General features: G+C 46.6%; 1 protein-coding gene across 4 annotated transcripts in view; it reads left to right on the top strand.

The window, feature by feature from the left end:
- Positions 1–17,046, top strand: part of nbeal1 (neurobeachin-like 1) — a 38,073-nt gene that overhangs the window by 19,381 nt on the left and 1,646 nt on the right. For 2 of the 4 annotated variants that reach the window (XM_054623653.1, XM_054623651.1), the window contains 38 exons: positions 230–349; positions 467–776; positions 999–1,084; positions 1,187–1,276; positions 1,393–1,570; positions 1,656–1,789; positions 3,037–3,196; positions 3,709–3,811; positions 3,901–4,060; positions 5,802–5,960; positions 6,116–6,275; positions 6,892–6,980; positions 7,318–7,920; positions 8,684–8,859; positions 8,952–9,240; positions 9,331–9,639; positions 9,748–9,897; positions 10,044–10,201; positions 10,326–10,450; positions 10,965–11,091; positions 11,186–11,334; positions 11,434–11,567; positions 11,707–11,808; positions 11,913–12,008; positions 12,091–12,215; positions 12,325–12,465; positions 12,681–12,811; positions 12,930–13,039; positions 13,356–13,473; positions 13,936–14,033; positions 14,127–14,243; positions 14,350–14,439; positions 14,556–14,665; positions 14,805–14,977; positions 15,119–15,213; positions 15,765–15,881; positions 16,317–16,478; positions 16,840–16,988. In XM_054623653.1, coding sequence (XP_054479628.1) covers positions 230–349; positions 467–776; positions 999–1,084; positions 1,187–1,276; positions 1,393–1,570; positions 1,656–1,789; positions 3,037–3,196; positions 3,709–3,811; positions 3,901–4,060; positions 5,802–5,960; positions 6,116–6,275; positions 6,892–6,980; positions 7,318–7,920; positions 8,684–8,859; positions 8,952–9,240; positions 9,331–9,639; positions 9,748–9,897; positions 10,044–10,201; positions 10,326–10,450; positions 10,965–11,091; positions 11,186–11,334; positions 11,434–11,567; positions 11,707–11,808; positions 11,913–12,008; positions 12,091–12,215; positions 12,325–12,465; positions 12,681–12,811; positions 12,930–13,039; positions 13,356–13,473; positions 13,936–14,033; positions 14,127–14,243; positions 14,350–14,439; positions 14,556–14,665; positions 14,805–14,977; positions 15,119–15,213; positions 15,765–15,881; positions 16,317–16,478; positions 16,840–16,988 — 5,903 coding nt within the window. Of the gene's footprint in view, positions 1–229; positions 350–466; positions 777–998; positions 1,085–1,186; positions 1,277–1,392; positions 1,571–1,655; positions 1,790–3,036; positions 3,197–3,708; positions 3,812–3,900; positions 4,061–5,801; positions 5,961–6,115; positions 6,276–6,891; positions 6,981–7,317; positions 7,921–8,683; positions 8,860–8,951; positions 9,241–9,330; positions 9,640–9,747; positions 9,898–10,043; positions 10,202–10,325; positions 10,451–10,964; positions 11,092–11,185; positions 11,335–11,433; positions 11,568–11,706; positions 11,809–11,912; positions 12,009–12,090; positions 12,216–12,324; positions 12,478–12,680; positions 12,812–12,929; positions 13,040–13,355; positions 13,474–13,935; positions 14,034–14,126; positions 14,244–14,349; positions 14,440–14,555; positions 14,666–14,804; positions 14,978–15,118; positions 15,214–15,764; positions 15,882–16,316; positions 16,479–16,839; positions 16,989–17,046 lie in introns of all 4 variants that reach the window. The other 2 variants (XM_054623652.1, XM_054623650.1) reach the window with 1 other exon arrangement.

Raw genomic sequence — 17,046 nt, 5'->3', positions numbered from 1 at the left:
AAATACAGAAGATATAAATATAATTTCCAGGCGCTAAAATGTGCAATAAATATATGATTTTGAACACCCCTTACCTCCCCTAGGGACATCCAGAATTAAAAGAAGTCGACACAGACGACACCCTATAATTTGAAGATTACGCTTGTTAACCAAATGTCTTGTAGACTGATTAAAGAGAGCAACATTCAGAATTAAAGGGACTAAATTCCGTCTGGATTTCCGTTTACAGCACAGCATCGGTGTGGTCCACGTACCAGGGAAGAGGCCGTTTGGACAGAGTCTCGTGTACATTTACGTGGACGGGCAGCAGAAACTGTCCGCCCCCCTCAAGTATCCCACCATGACAGAGGTGAGGCCTGCAGCAATTAGTTTAATAGTGGGAGTCCACCAACTTCTTGGTGACCAGAAAAGAAAAGGGTTTCTTATATGCACATCATGCATGTTTTTGTTTGCCCTCCTCCCGCAGCCATTCATCTCCTGCTGCATCGGCTCAGCGGGCAACCGGACCACCACTCCCCCGCCCTCCCAGATCCCCGACCCGCCCTTCTCCTCCGCCACCACGCCCACCACCCGCTCCTCGCTGGGCGCCATCCTGTCGCCGCAGACCTGGGGGGGGCTGCTGGGGGGGAAGCCGGAGTCCCTGACGAAGCTCATCTCCGCAGGGACCCAGGACAGCGAGTGGGGGAGTCCCACCTCGTTGCAGGGCCAGCTGGGAAGCGTCATGGTCTTCCATGAACCCCTGCAGCCCAACCACGTAAAAGCCATCTGTAGTGCGGGTAAGCAGGGGGAAGAGGAGGAAGAGGAGGAGAGATTTTGAATGACAGGCACTGTTGGAGCAGCAACAATGTTACCAACGAATGAAAATGAAACCAGAAACAAAGATTATAAACTAGTTAAATTCACATCAGCGTTCATATCATTAATAAAAGTAAGAATAAGCTTGAGAATGTTTTAGTTTTTTTCCTCACTTTGTCACTCTCCTTCTGTCTTCTACGCAGGTCCGAACTGCATCTCTCCATTCAAAGCCCAGGAATCCGAACTGGGCGACCTTTCAACCAAACTGCTGCTGCACTACTCGCCCAAGGTGATTTGATTGCTTTGGAAAATGTGTTCTCAAGTGTAGTCATATTTCCATTTCCTGAAAATTAAAGACAGATTTGTGCTAGCTGGTCGTTTTTGTCCACAGGCGTGTAGGAACCCCATCTGTCTAGATCTGTCTCCGAACATGCTGCACGGACGCCTGACTGGGAATAAAGTGGTCAACTGGGAAATCAAGGTGGGAGGATCACGCGGCTCCGGCTGTCGTGCAATTGTTCTGCGCTCAGAGGAATAATGCATCTTGAATCGCACGCATTTCTTTTTGAAAACATGTTGCTGTTGTCTCCGCGGCAGGATATGATCAACTGTGTGGGCGGCCTGCCGGTGCTCTTCCCCATACTGGAACAGTTGACTCTGATCACCCCGGATCAACAGGCCGGCGATCCTGCAGCCGGGTCGGATTTCATCACCCCTGATGTGACCACGCCGGCCGACGGAGATTGGGTCATTCTGCCGTCCAACAGGGCTTCAGGTCTGCTCCGCCACAAACTGCATTAATACATTTAACCGTGAAACTGGGGCACGTGTGGAAAACAAATCTATATTTTTGCTTTCAGAGGCGCGCCTGGAGAAGAATCTGGTGGCCACCTTCCTGCTGGTGCTGAAGCATTTCCTGCAGAGGCACCCTATCAACCAGGAGAATCTGCTCCACTCGCATTGTGTCGGCACACTGGGAGCCCTGCTGCAGAAGGTTTCTGTTTGACCTCTAATTTTGCACGTGATCAATATTACCAGGGCGGCAGGGTGGAAGTTTGAAACGCTGTGCACAGAAAAATGATTCTGTTCAAAAGACACATGCCCTTATTTAACACAAGTTAACACATTTGTTAAAAAAAAACATGTCCATAATTTGGGCATTGCACTGATTGCATATTATTACCAAACTTCCATCGCTTTCCTCTGTTAAAATATGTCTGATAAGAAAAGTTTTAAAGTTACAAAGCAGTTTGACATAAAATATGAAATGTTTACAGAAACATAAATCCTATGCCTCTTTGCAATTTATGACATTAAGTCAATGCAAGTTCCCTTATTGAGCTTTTTTTCTTCGTCCTTCGTGTGGTTACCTTTTCTGTTCACTTATACAAAATGCAGGGCAAGACTGTGATCTAGAGGGATGTTTTAAAATGATTTTTCTGGTCGTTGTCTACCAAGAGAGCAATTCATTTCACTAAATGAATGATTGCAGAAGGTCTTGTGACACCCCCCTGATGTTACACACTTCACAATTTAAGCTATTTCTTCACTTCATTATAATAAATACCTTTGATTTACCATAATCCGTTGCGTCCTTTTCCGTATTTGTCTTGTCCTAGGAGCCGGGTTATGACGGTCTCCACGTGCAAAAAGGACATAAGAGAATTCAGAATGTTGCTCGACCTGAAATGATTTCACCTCAGACAGCTTTTGTCCCTGTGTTTGTCTTTTCCTTTGTGTCTGTCTGTTTCCCTTGAATGCTCAGCTCTCTTTCTCCCCCCCTTCCCTCTTGTATATTTTGTCTGCTTTATGTGCCTAAGGCCATGTCCACATTAACCTGTTTTCAAATTAAAGTATTTATTTTGTTTATCAAGGAGGGTGAGGGGGGCTGAGGAAATGCCTCTCAATCTGCATTTACCCCATGGGAATATAAAAGACTCTGCTGAGACTCCGATAAAATAAAATGACTTGCATGCGGTAATAGCTGCTCCAGGCAGAGTAACCACACCCTGTAAATGGTTAAAAGTACAAATAAACCACTAATGTGCCTCTCTCCATTATGTGTGAGAGGCATTGCTTTAAACTTGTTTTCCAAACAGCCTCGTCATTGGTTTTTTTCCTAAAAGGGTTTTCTCCCCCTTCTTGTGTATTATCATTTTGCATGTGCACCATTAAATGTTCATGTAATTGAACTTGTATTAGAACTAAATACAATGCATTGTTTTTGTCTGTTTTATTTAGCTGCCAGCCGGTCACGTGGACGTCAGCGTGCTGGTTGCTATGCAGCTGCTGATAGAACAGGTGACCTATGAGAAGAACCTGGCTCTGCTGCAACAGCTTCACACACATCTGCTGTTCAACTTCAACATCTGGAACAAAGGAGACTTCCCTCTACGCATAGGTTAGTTCTTCGTGTGTGTGTGTGTGTGTGTGTGTGTGTGTGTGTGTGTGTGTGTGTGTGTGTGTGTGTGTGTGTGTGTGTGTGTGTGTGTGTGTGTGTGTGTGTGTGTGTGTGTGTGTGTGTGTGTGTGTGTGTGTGTGTGTGTGTACCAAAATGTTGAACTATTCCTTTAACCAGTCAATACTTAATGTTGTTTTTGAGGAAGCTGAATAACAATGTATGTATATTCATGATGTATCATGCAGCGTGAACACAACTTGAAGAAAAGTGGTTAAAAGATTTCTTGCGAATACCAAAATGACGATGATATTTTCAAATCGATCACGGTAATGGAACTGAATCTTATGTTGTAGCTGACTTGTCAAGGAGTCAAAGGTCTTTAGTTGCACAGTTGAGAACAGGAATCCTTTGTTTGACCCTTAAAATGAGCAGATTTGAAAACGGGTTTAAGGAATTGAGCGTGTTGACTGTCACCATATTAAGTTGTGCTCTTTTGTTTCCTCCAAATGAAGGTCATATCCAGTACATGTCCACCGTCATCAAAGACAACAGGAAGCAGTTCAGAAAAAAATACGGAGTTCAGTTCCTCTTGGACACCGTGCGCCTTTATTACGGGTGAGTTTCCATTTCCCAAAGTTCATCCCTGTCCGATACATTCGGTGTCTTTTACACAAAACCTCATCCTCATCCGCTGTCTGCTCCAGGAGGAACAGCAACAGAGAGAGCGACCTGAGCGAGGACGACGTTCGCACCGTCCGGGCGTCTCTCTGCGGCCTCATCAAGTACTACATCAGCAAGGGCATGTCGCAGGAGGAGATGCACAGCATTCTGGGATACATCGCTGCTATTGGGGACGAAGAGCAGGTGAGGGGGGGCCAGCGGGTCTGACTTATTGGCGTGCACTTAAAAGTAAAAACACCTGTTTTGTGAGAGGAAATGTTTTCTTTATACATAAATATTAAACAGGCCCTATTATGCTATTTTTCGGGTGGATATTTTCATCTCAAGTTACATGTTTACATGCGTTAATGCTCATAATCCGCCCCGTTTTGGGCGTAGACTTCAGGTTTTACACTCTACGGACCTTTTACATTTTCAAAAAAATATATATAACACACTAAAGAAGAGGAAAAAGGTGGAAAAGCATAATAGGGCCACTTTAAAGGTAGAAACTTTATCATATGCGTTGGAATACAAAGTAATGAATCATCCTTTTTCTGAGCCGGTTGGCAGCCTGAGAAATCTAAAAAATGTGGAGTAGGTCAACTTATTATCGGTGTATGCTTGCCAGATGACCCATATCGTGTGAAACCGGTTAATGCCAACCGCTCCATGCGTTTTCACTGCAGGGTTTTTCTGCTGCCCCATGAGACTTACCGCAGTGATGCTTCTCCAGGAAGCTGTCAGCATTATTTCCCGCCTGGAAGCTGTTTTTCTTTTTTTGTAGCAACCTCTGTCCCTCTGCATCTTTTGTAAACATTTCCCTCGTTGTAAGCAATATCCGTCAGCGGCTGTCCGCTTAAAACAAACCACTCAAGTTTCTCCACTGTTTTCCTAACCGTCACCTATTTTGTGAAATCAATTTCCTCCTCTTGTCACAGCTCTTGCAAAAACTTGTTTTTCCACTTTGTCTGTCACTTTGCATTTCCTCTTACACCGCGGCACTCAAAGCGGAGGCTTACATCACCCTCTATGAACATATGGTCAATATAATCGCATGATCCTCCTTCACCGCTCTGCATCTGATCCATTCATCAAGCCACACTGAGTCGTCAGAGGACATGCATAATGTTAAAACCATGAAAATATTAAAAGTATAGCCTGTGGTACAACGGTACATACATGGTCCAGATACAAATCATGCAACACAAGCACTTAGTTGGTTAAAGATGCATCTCTGTGCTTGTTAAAGGGACAGTTTGCATCTTTTTGAAGTGTATTACCTACAGTAGATGGAGCACAGGCAAAGCATTGCACTGCTGTGGAAGTATTTTAGACACCAAAATAAATCAATACCCGTTTAATTGTGCGCTGTATTAAGAATATTTAAGCTGCTTCATCTTGCCGCCATACAGCCTTTTCTGATGGGAGCTGAAGAAAGTTATCTATCCTCTCTTGGAAGCCACAAGGCAGCATTCGGTTAGTTTTTTGTGTTATTGTGTGACTTGTGTGTTAAAAGGACAGTTTAGATTTACCAATGTCACACAAGAACACAAACAAACTAATCAATCGAGGCAGCTGTAGAACAGCAACTCCTGTGCTCTGCGGTGTGAATGGTGTCTTGTGGCTTTGAAGGTTATATCCCTCTATGCTCTATAGAGGGATATAAGTGTGGTTGAACGCCACTTGTCCCTCTAAGAAGTTGGAAGGCGACCGCACGGGGAAATGGTTATGCACTGACTATGGATAAGGACCTCGTACAACCCCATTTCGAACAATTCTAACCATCCATTTACTGATGAGAAGTTTTACAATATATTAAAGAAAAAACATTTCCTCTCACAAAGTTTGACTGCTAGGATTTCCTTCTCCAAACAATGTAACAATCTGTCAAAACTATGAAGAAGTAAGTAAATGTGGTGGTTGTTGTTGTTGTGTGTTGCAGTTGTGTGCCATGCTGGAGTTGTTACTCAGCCTTCTTCAGACCAGTCCGGCCAGGGACCAGCTCTTCCTGCTCCTCTTTGAGCCAGGAGCCGCCGACTCCTGCTACGCCCTCCTCCTCAACAACAAGCACTCTGATCGACTCCGGGAGCTCGTCTTCAAGGTGGGGTCATCAACAATTACAGACTTTAAGAAATGTGCTCATTTAACTCAACGGTATTGAGTCAATTCAGGTCCCATACATGTCATTCACCTGATTGTAAATGAGACTTTTCGGCCAAACACCGACTCTAAATTGTTGTATCTTCTCCTGCTCAGTTGTTTGAACGCATGTTGCGCTGCGACCGCGTCTACGAGAAGAATAAGCAGCGCTTGCGGCTGAGGGAGGCGGGTTACGCCGGCCTGTCGCTGCTCTTCTCCGAACTTCACATCACTCCGACACTAATCCGCAGTCTCCTCAACCAGGTCCTCCACACAGGTCGGCTTTCTTTCCCCCTCCCTTTTTCATAACTAAAGTGTGTTTTTAAACCGTTCAACTATCTTTTCTTTAAAGTTATTTTCTGCAAATATTGAAGAAAGGATTATGAGATTCATACTTCCTGCAGTAGATGCTGTCGTTAAGTACAGTAGTTAACTCTCCCGCTAATGTACCCTTCAATTACATGTGCTCAGCTTAGGTTGAAGCTTTTAGCTAATTGGTAAATTAGATTTTTTTTCCATCCCACCAGCTTGTTCTCTGCTGCCCATTAAGACCTGTTACGTAAAGTGTTGTTGCTTGAATTAATGGAATTAATGTCATGAGTCCAAACAGAGAGTTAAGCCAGTATTCATTGTTTGTTTTTGTTCTGAACTCCAGTCATATTCACACTGGAGTTGAAGGCTAAACTGCTTTTTAGAGAGGCTGTAAAATGGATCAATGGAGCTCAGGCTGTACATCGGACGCTTTAGACAGAATTGCTCCCCTGTCTGTCATTAGCGGAAAAAAAAGCCCAGACAATTGCGCAATTATCACATGGAAGCGCCAATCAATATCACATACAGTTGAACAAATGTGAACTTCTGTGTGTCTGTCTGTCTGTCTCTCAAATCTACAGATCATCTGGTGAACTACAAGGACCTGATGGCTCTGGTCCAGCTCACTCACCGGGCCGGACCCGGCGAACGCCTCCTCGTCTGCAAGAGGGTGAGTAAAACGCCTGCACTCAAACCTGCAGACGTCCACACTTTTAATTATAGATATTGAATAACAGCAGAGGCAGGAAATGACTGAAGGTCGTAGCAATTAATTTTAATGCATTCTACTTTGCTTTCTATTTCCTGTCTTCTCTTTATGCCCTGTTTCTCTTCCTCCATTATTTCCTTACATCCCCCTGCAGACACACAATCTTTTATGAGGTTTTTTTTCCCCCCAGTATCAGTATATAAAAGTGCTGCATTTTAAGATGGGAACCAAAAGACATCAATCATTTAAATTAGTGCAGTTGTCATTAACTATAATCTTTTCTCCTCCCTGTCTTCAGGTGTACCAGCTGCTACAATCCCAACAAGATGCTGCGGTCCAGATCTCAAAGCAGCAGTGTTGGCAGGACACTCTCATGCGACTCTACCTGCGGAGCGATGGGTCCCAGCAACAGCGGGGCACCGACACCATCAGCACCTGCAGCCTGGACCTGAACCGTTCCACTGGCGGCGCAGCCAACCGCCTGGAGCTGCCGTTGGAGAAGAGGGCGAGGGCGGGCAGCGCCAGCCGCCTGGATCGCCTGGAGGACGACCGGCTCAGCGTGGGCGACACCCGCTCCGTGGACAGCCTGGAGAACGGCGACGTCATCTCGCTGCTGGACACGCCGTCTTCCTCGGCCTCCGCTGAGCCGCAGCTGCACGTCAAGCCCTGGGTGGTGGGAAAGTCCGGGGGCTTGATGCTGGATCTGTCCCACCTGCAGGCCTACGAGGGCGGGGAAAGCGGCAGCCAAACACCCGGCAGCATGCCCAGCACGCCGTCGCCGCTGGAGACCTCTAAGCCTTTCCCAGGGAGCTCCGGGGATCGAGACGCAACCTCCTCCCTGACCGAGGACAGCTTTCTGTTCAGCGACAACATCTCACTGGGGGAGTCGTTCAACAATGAGGTGAGACGGCTGCTCTGGTGATGCTTCTCATCCTGCCGAGGGGGTTCAAGAGAAAGGATGAGTCGGGGACAGAGAGGGGTCTTTTTTTTTGTCATATTTATCAAATTCCATGAAAAAAACATAGCATATCTCTTAAATTATCCCTTTGAAAAGTGATGTATTCAACTTCCTCCCAATACATTTCTTTTAAAGCAACTATTAATGTTACCAATATTAGATCTGTTACCAAAAAAAACAATCGGATCACACAATATCATTTCATGTCATATCTGTACTTGGAGGTTGCCTCGATGCTACTACACAGAAAGAGCTTCTTACAGCGTGGATGAAATGTGGCTGCCACCTCGGGGAGCACGACGCTGACTTTCATCCACTGAGCTCTTTTTTTTTTAGTTTGTACCTGGGGGGCAGAGGTGGAATAAAGACAACCTGTTTCTTCACACAGCAGGAAGCTGTCAGTTATAAAACTTTAGGATGGGGAATGTGTGTCATCTGCAGTCTAGACTGAGTGTTTTTTATCCAGAGGCAGATTAGAGGGGATCGTGCTGAAGCTCAGGCTGTCACAAGGATTTGAGAGGCATTAGAATGAATTAAGTAGTGAAATAAGGAACGCTGTTGGTGACATAAACTTCTCATCATCTTATTAATGTCCTTTTTTCCCCTCTTTGCTGTATTCTGGTGCCTACTTAACAGTTATACACCAGAGGGATCAATGACTTTCCTCTTTTTTCCTCCCTTTTTTTGGTGTGATGTCGCCCCCCAGAGGGCAGAGGAGGAGCTGTGCACAATGCTGCTGGAGATCGTGCTGTGCGTGATGTGGCGCGGGGTCGAAGGCTCTGACGACTCGGCGTGGCTGGAGCGCGGCCAGGTCTTCTCAGCTCTCACCAAACTGGCAACCGCCAACGAGCTGCTGCTGCCCGTCGACCATATCAAACTGAGGTCAGGGACGCAGCAGGACCTGAGATGTAAAGCTTCCATGGAGAGGTTTGTTGAGGGTATCTAACAGTGTCCCCTCTCTTTCTCCCCCACAGTCTCATGGAGCGCATGTTGGAGTGGGCGGTGGGCGACAACCGCGAGGCGTCGGCCGCCACGTTGCCGCAGCACACGGAGAACGCAGTGCGGCTGCTTCACATGGTGCAGGACTTCCTGCAGGCGGAGGGCCTGGTCAACCCTGCGCTGTGGACGGAGAAGGTGCTGGAGGAGACGGTGACGCTGATGGACAGCCTCATGGTGTGGTACTCTGCCGGCGCTCAGTGGTTCCAGCTCTCCCAAGTCGGACTGCGGCTGCTGCTGGGCTTCATGGCTCAGGAGGACCCTGAAGTGAGCTGTTTTTTCCCCCCACTGTCCCTTCTTTGCTTTTTGAACAAATCTATCCCATTCACGGAAATTAATACGCTCCCTTTGTCCCAGGTGTGTGCCATGGCCACGGCCAAGCTCAACGGCATCCTGCAGACCAAGCAGGTGTCCAGCCAGGACGAGGCCTGCTACCTGCTGGGTAAGGTGGAGGGCATCCTGCGGCGCTCCATCCAGGAGCAGAGGGAGGAGACGTACTCCTTCCTGGTCCCCCTGCTGCGCACGCTGCTCTCCAAAGTGCACCGCCTGCTCTTCATAGAGCTGCACCTCCCCCAGCTCCCCGACACCAACGGCAGCCCGTCCTTCTTCGAGGACTTCCAGCTGTACTGCAACTCACCTGAGTGGCGCGTCTACCTCGACAAATATGTACGAGATGGAGATTCAGGGTTAATCATTGTTTAATATTAAACGAGATACAGATTTATTTGAAAACTGAATGGAAATGTTCTCTTTTTTACTTCCGTTTGTCTCCAGATCATCCCGTACATGAAGCAGTATGAGATTGAAACATTCAGCCAGGGCCACGAGACCATGGCTCTCTACTGGAAGGAGTGCTACGAGGCTTTCATGGTCAGCCTGCATAAGAGAGAGAGGGAAAGGGGCGAGAGCAAGATCCGCTTCCAGGTTAGTTGGATCAGTAATAAAAGACGCTCTTTTTTCCCACCCCCCCCTCTATTTCTGCACCCCGTCTAATCTAATCTTCTGTCTAATCGTTTTGGTGCAAAACTTAAGCTTGTCTCCTGTAAATCTTTCCTCTTCACGCCCTTCAGGAGCAATTCGTGGAGCCGTTCTCACGCCGAGGCCGCCAGGAGAACCTCCGCTACAACAGCATGTTGAAGCAGCAGCACAGCCAGAACAGCGCCACCCTCAGGCAGTGGAAGGCAGCACGACGGGGTCTTGTGTGTGAGAGAGGGCCCTGGGCTGACAGGTACTAACATCAACCTCTCTCCTCTGCATGACTTTACTCTATTGTAGTAAAAAAAAAAAAAATGTTATTAATATAACATAGATAGATGTATAGAAATGTGTGTTTTGTAAACCATCTCTAACAGGCAGCAGGATAAGATGCACTGGAGGGTGTCCAGCGCTGAAAACTTCTCCCGCATGAGGCTTAAGCTGGTTCGTAATTACAACTTCGACCCACACCGAGAGGCCAGCGCTCTGAGAGACAACCTGGGTAATGTGCCAACGCCTCGCTGCGGGCTTTTTGGTGTGTCGTCTCTTAAATGCATATATTAGTTTACATTCTGCACATTGGTGGCTCTATTCGTCAGCAACAAGTCGACGTGGTGATGAGGGATAAGTGTGTGTACAGTATGTCACGAGCACACACATCCAGCCCACCCTCGATAAACAGATTAAAAAGGACTGACCTTGAAAATCCTCCTTAAGCTGGATCCATGTCCCACCCTTCAATCTTCTTTATGAGGAGGATGATCCGCTACTTATTTTTTCCTTATTAAGATTTTATTTTATTTGAGCTTTTATTTTGTGGATGTTGCAAGTTAAGACTGTAAATCTTGTGTTTATGGAATAGAAAAATGTAACTTCCCTGTCAGGTACGTTTTTGTATTTTGTCAGCCCTTGACAAGCGTTCTAGGAACTCAATTTCCTGCCCCGCCATGTGATATTAACCACGGCACCGTCTCTCTCAGCGTTTAATCCTCTCTTATCTCTTTTGTTTCTCTCAGGTGTCCATCAGCAGCGTGTAAACGCAGAGTCTCTGCTGCTGGAGGCGGCGAAGCAGGTCAAAGTCAGCGACCTGGAGGACGACATCCTGGAGCTGCCGGAGGAAGACCCCGCCGCCGCCAACAACCAGTCAGTCACCGAAACACAACAACCGCAGAACGAGTGCATTCCTGTTGTAAATACAAAGTCGAGAGTTTCGACCTACAATTCTTTATCCCCGCAGAGTTGAAGCGGAGGAGGCGGGCCAGAAGGAGAAGCTGGTGCTGTGGGAGGACTGCGAGCTGGTGACGGTGGTGGACGTGGTGCCCGGCCGCCTGGAGCTCACCACCCAACACATCTACTTCTACGACAGCAGCCAGGAGAAAGAGGAAGGTGAGGAGAGAGAAGAGAGCGAGGGAGGTGGAGGAGAGAATATGGGGAAAAACATCACTTAACTTTTACACACGCTAATTGTCAACCTGTTTCCCGAAGGAGTGGGCCACGACTTCAAATGGCCCCTGTCTCAGATCCGAGAGGTCCACCTGCGGCGTTATAACCTCCGACGCTCGGCTCTGGAGATCTTCCTCATCGACCAGACCAATTACTTCCTCAACTTCAAGAAGGAGGTGATGATGATTCGCAAATTTAACTTTCATTTACCTAAGCATCGACCAAATGAATTAGGTTTGAATTTATTTGATCTCAGAAGAATATTTGATCCCCTCTTGCATTATAAATAGTTTAAGGTTGTGTTCTTATTAACAGGTGAGGAACAAGGTCTACAGCCGCATGCTGCTGCTGCGATCCCTCAGTCTTTATGGAACCCGCTCGCCGCAGGAGCTCCTCAAAGCCTCTGGACTTACGCAGGTCAGGAAGCATTTGATTGAAAGAGAGGACTTAATAGTAAAGTTTGTCATGTTTTGTGTTAAACTGAGTGAAACAAAACTAAAAAAACTCTGCTTTTTGCACAGAAATGGGTGAACCGGGAGATTTCCAACTTTGACTACTTGATGCAACTCAACACGATCGCAGGGAGAACGTACAACAACCTGGCTCAGTATCCGGTGGTACGTTCCTCGATGAATACACGACTGTACAAGTGTGGCGACTGGGTGAATGTTTGAGCTGACTCGCTGTGCGTTTTTCCAGTTTCCCTGGATTCTAGCTGACTACACCTCGGAGGAGCTGGACCTGTCTGATCCCCGGGTATTCAGGGACCTGTCGAAGCCAGTGGCGGTTCTCAACGAACGCAATGCCAAGGCTGTTAGAGAAAAGTACGTTTCATCCCCCCCCATACTTCAATTATTATCATCATTAAGAAGAAGGCACGTTTCTGTCAATCCGCCTGGCTCAAGTTAACTTTTTAAACGTGTCCCCGATCAGGTATGAAAGTTTCGAGGACCCAACAGGCACCATCGACAGGTTCCATTACGGCACCCACTACTCAAACGCTGCCGGAGTGATGCACTACTTGATCAGAGTGGAGCCCTTCACCTCCCTGCACATCCAACTACAGAGCGGACGGTATGGAGACAAGTCAGTCACACCACTCCTCTACTTTCCCCCTCTATTTCTCTGCAGCAATGATAGTGATGTAATTAACAGGTTTAGGTTTACAGATGTGAAAATGATCTGCAGCATCCATTGGAGGACTTTTTTGGACACGCGCGTGCCAGAATGAGATGCTGTTTTTAGGGTTTATTATAGACGCTCATCCGTTCCGTCCCGCCTCGGCTCAGGTTTGACTGCGCCGACCGCCAGTTCCACTCCATCCCTGCGACGTGGCAGACCCTCATGGACAACCCCAACGACGTCAAGGAGCTCATCCCGGAGTTCTTCTACTTCCCAGAATTCCTCGAGAACCAAAATGGTGACGTTTGAGAATTTTTAGACACAAAACTATCGACTACTTCCATCAAAGTTGCGATGGCTTCACCTGTTCTCTTAAGTAATCAATATGTTTTGTTTATACCTCATCCCTCATTCAGGCTTTGATCTGGGTCGCCTGCAGATCTCAAAAGAAAGAGTAGATGATGTCATTCTGCCAAAATGGGCCAAGTCCCCCGAGGACTTCATCTACAAGCACCGCAAAGCCCTGGTGAGACGCAGTTTTAGTTCTACTGTGTTTTACGGATGATCTCAGTAGATATTGAATGAACAGAAACCGTGATTAATGGTGTGACATCAGTGCAGTGTCCAGTATCTGGGCCATGCCTCTGAGGGACTGACACCAAAGGTGATATTTAACCTTTGATATCGGAGATGCGTGAGATTATACCATCTACACTTTGTTATTCACGTAGCCAAACAAGATACCGGTAAAGATTTTTCGGGTGTAGATTTCCTGTAGTGGGATTTAAGGCACTTGTCTGCGTATTGTTTACGACCACAGCGCTCACGTGTTTTCGTTACAGGAGTCGGAGTACGTGTCGGCGCACCTCCACGAGTGGATCGATCTGATCTTCGGTTACAAGCAGAGGGGCCCCGCGGCGGTGGAGGCCCTAAACGTCTTCTACTATTGCACATATGAGGGTAAAGCATTCGGATTAGTTATGACGCTGCCGTGGTTTTATTCTGTCCTCAATCTTCAGTTGACAATGTTGTTCTCGTACGCTGTGCCGTGCGTATTAAATGCAACAGCTTGGTTACAAAAAGATGAAAATATAGAAACTTTGTCCCGAGCATTCAGTCACACTCCTACCTTTTAAAAACATTTTTAAATACATTTTAATAATTGATGATTGTATCATCAAACACAAATTTATTTTGTGGCACCTTTGTAAAAAATACATTTACCTAGATGTACCAGGTAAGTCCTTAAAGGGAAAGAAAAATGAAAAATTATTGTTGTTTCCAAAATGTTCAATTTTGCAAGTTCCCCTGGTGATACAATGCCTGGAAGATTGCGTTTTATTATTATTTTGCAACGACGACATATTACCACCGCCTTTGCGAATTGTCAGCATAGCGTTTTGATTGTTTTTTGTGTCGTAGGGGCGGTGGACCTGGACGCCATCACGGATGAAAAGGAGCGCAAGGCCCTGGAAGGCATGATCAGCAACTTTGGACAGACGCCCTGCCAGCTACTCAAGGTGCAGACGCAACACAAACCCATTGAGCTAATAAAGTTCTGCATCTGTGCCGAAGAATCAGATTTTGACTCTTGTGCGTGTGCGACCTCTTAGGAGCCCCATCCAGTGCGACTGCCTCAGGAGGAAGTGGAGAAGAGGAAGGCTCAGCTTGACTCGTGTCCTTTCAGCATGTTCGAACACCTCAGCGACCTCAAGTCCTTCTTCGTCGAGGTTTGATCTCTCTGTAGCTCGTTGTCAAAATTATAACCACGCATTTACATGAAAACATCCCCCTGTAATAACTCTGATTTGAATTCTCTCCGCCGTTGTGTCGCAGGGCATCAGTGACAACGTGCCGCTGGTTAAGGTCGTGGTGCCAAAGAATCAGTCTCATTCCTTCATCACCCAGGGGAGCCCTGACACAATGGTGAGCACGGGCGCTAATAATAACATCCATCGTTATAATCGTTACGAGTTGTCGTCTACTCCTTTTTAAATTGTAGAAGTTGTGTGATGTCTTCATGGTGTTTGCTCCGTCTCCAGGTGACGGTTAGTCAGAACTGCCTGGTTGGGACCCACGGGTGGCTGCCTTACAACAAGAACATCTCCAACTACTTCACCTTCATCAAGGACCCCACCGTGTCCAACGCCAAGTGAGAACACGCATGAAAACTCAGTATTCGCAGCAGAGCAGCTCTGCGGAAACAATGCAATGCTTGCTTTTTTCCGCCGTGTTGCGTCCTTTCTAAGCTCTTCAACCCTTCCTCTTCCTCTCTGTCTTCCTTCACCCAGGACCCAGCGTTCCCTCTCCGGACCCTTCGCCCCCGGCGTGGAGGTAACAGCGGGGCTGTTTGTGGCCTCCCACGACGGCAAGCTGCTCTTCAGCGGCGGCCACTGGGACAACAGCCTCCGGGTCACCTCCCTGGTTAAGGGCAAGACTGTGGGACAGCACGTCCGACACATGGGTAAACACGACACCGCTTACACGCGCAACTCGGCGTAGGGAAGTCTCGACTTGGAAATGAAGCTGCAAAGTGTTTTGTCCCTTTGTATGTGTGTATGTCCCGTGACGATGGGTGGTTTTCCTTCCCCTCCCTCTCCTCCAGACATTGTGACCTGCTTGTCAACAGACCACTGCGGCATCCACCTGATCTCCGGCTCCAGAGACACAACCTGCATGGTGTGGCAGGTTCTGCAGCAGGTAAAGCACAGCTCTCTTATACACCGTGACGGATATTGATCGCCAAAGATAGAGTTTTAAAGTCATGGATTCGACTTCATAAAACACGCAGACGCAAAACTTGTTCCTCAGTGATCAGGGACCCGTGAATAATTATATCTCTGTGTAAATGTCCTCAATGTAAAGGGCCGGTATTCATTTGGGGGGGGTTTACTTACGGGGATTATTCAAGATTTTAGTTGATTAATGTAACTAGAAAAATAAAAGATATTAAATAAAGGAATATGTTTGACGATTTAACTTCATTCAAATGTTGCATTAGTAGTTTGTTACAAAGAAAATAGTTCCCGCATGAAACTGCTCACAAGAAGGTGTGTGGTCATGATTTCTAAAAGACACATTTCAATTTAAGTTTTCAAATGTATTTTGTTTTACTGCAAAACTAGCCAGATGGTATCTGCCTATTTTTGCAGATCTCTATACAGCTAATATCTGCAAAACTAGGCAACTCGCACTTAAACAATCTAGACTGATAAATATAGCACTAGAGGTAAGCATTTTTGTTTGTGCAGGGTGGAGCTCCCGTGGGTCTCCATCCCAAGCCGGTTCAGGTGTTGTATGGACACACGGACGAGGTGGTCAGTGTCAGCATCAGCACAGAGCTGGACATGGCTGTGTCTGGATCACGGGTAAGAGCGCACACAGAATGCTGAGTCACTGTAATGAGCTAGAAAATAAATGGGCTTACCTTAGACTAAAAGTCATTGGCGTGGATATGTGTTGTAATGTTTGGTGTAAAGTGGCTTTGATTATTTTTAGTTTAAAATAATGTCTAATGTGAATAATGTGAAAAATACATTAGATATATTAGCCAACTTTTGCAGCGGACTGATCTTTTTTTATTATTATTAAAATGACACTTTATATTCAAGTCTGACTTTGTTTGATTAAAACGTTGGAGGCTAAATCACTAAGCTGGGAAATTATTTATCGATTTAATATATTCCGATCCACAATCTCCCTACTGAAAAAGTAGATAAGTGGTGTGCTGTCACACGGGAAATGAAACTATTTGTTATGAGTTTTTATTATGAATATACGTGTTGTTCACCGTGTGCCTCCAGGACGGGACGGTGATCATCCACACGGTGCGTCGGGGTCAGTACATGCGTTGCCTGCGACCGCCGTGCGACAGCTCCCTGCCGCTCTCCATCCTCCACCTGGCCGTGTCCTGGGAGGGTCACCTGCTGGTCCACACCTGCCTCGAAGGCAAAGCGACGCTCAAGGTGCACGCAGATACGCGCAGACGTCCACTCGTGGACTTGAAATGGACAGATATAAACGTCCTCCTTCGATAAGAGTTGTAACGTTAGCTATCTCAGTGGTGCTGGATAAGATAATTTAAGATAATTTGCTTGAAAAAAATGGGGAACCTGGGAAAGCTGAATCTTACATTTTTCGGACGGTGTGTGGAGATAAGTGGATCGCAGCTGTGTGAAAAGAAAAACTCCCTAGAAACATTACATATTATTTGTTTTGTTTGTTCTGGAAGTTTCCAGTTCAAATTCTGCTACATGCAGTCTTTTTCAAACACTTTTTACGTCAAAATATGTTATTCACGGTGGGTGTTTTCTTTCCTTTCCCCAGGATAAAAACGCCCTCCACCTTTACTCCGTCAATGGGAAGCACCTCTGCAGCGAGCCTCTGAAGGAGCAGGTGACTGATATGTGTGTTTCGGGGGAGTACGTAGTCATCGGCAGCGAGCAGGGATACCTGTCCGTCCGTGACCTCTACAGGTAAGCTCCTCAGAAAGAAGATTTTCTAACGGCAGTCGTGCGTTCTTGTATACATCAC

The sequence above is a fragment of the Anoplopoma fimbria genome, chromosome 22, assembly GCF_027596085.1.
Source record: "Anoplopoma fimbria isolate UVic2021 breed Golden Eagle Sablefish chromosome 22, Afim_UVic_2022, whole genome shotgun sequence".
Lineage (NCBI taxonomy): Eukaryota > Metazoa > Chordata > Actinopteri > Perciformes > Anoplopomatidae > Anoplopoma > Anoplopoma fimbria.
This window is presented reverse-complemented; position numbering and strand designations above follow the sequence as displayed.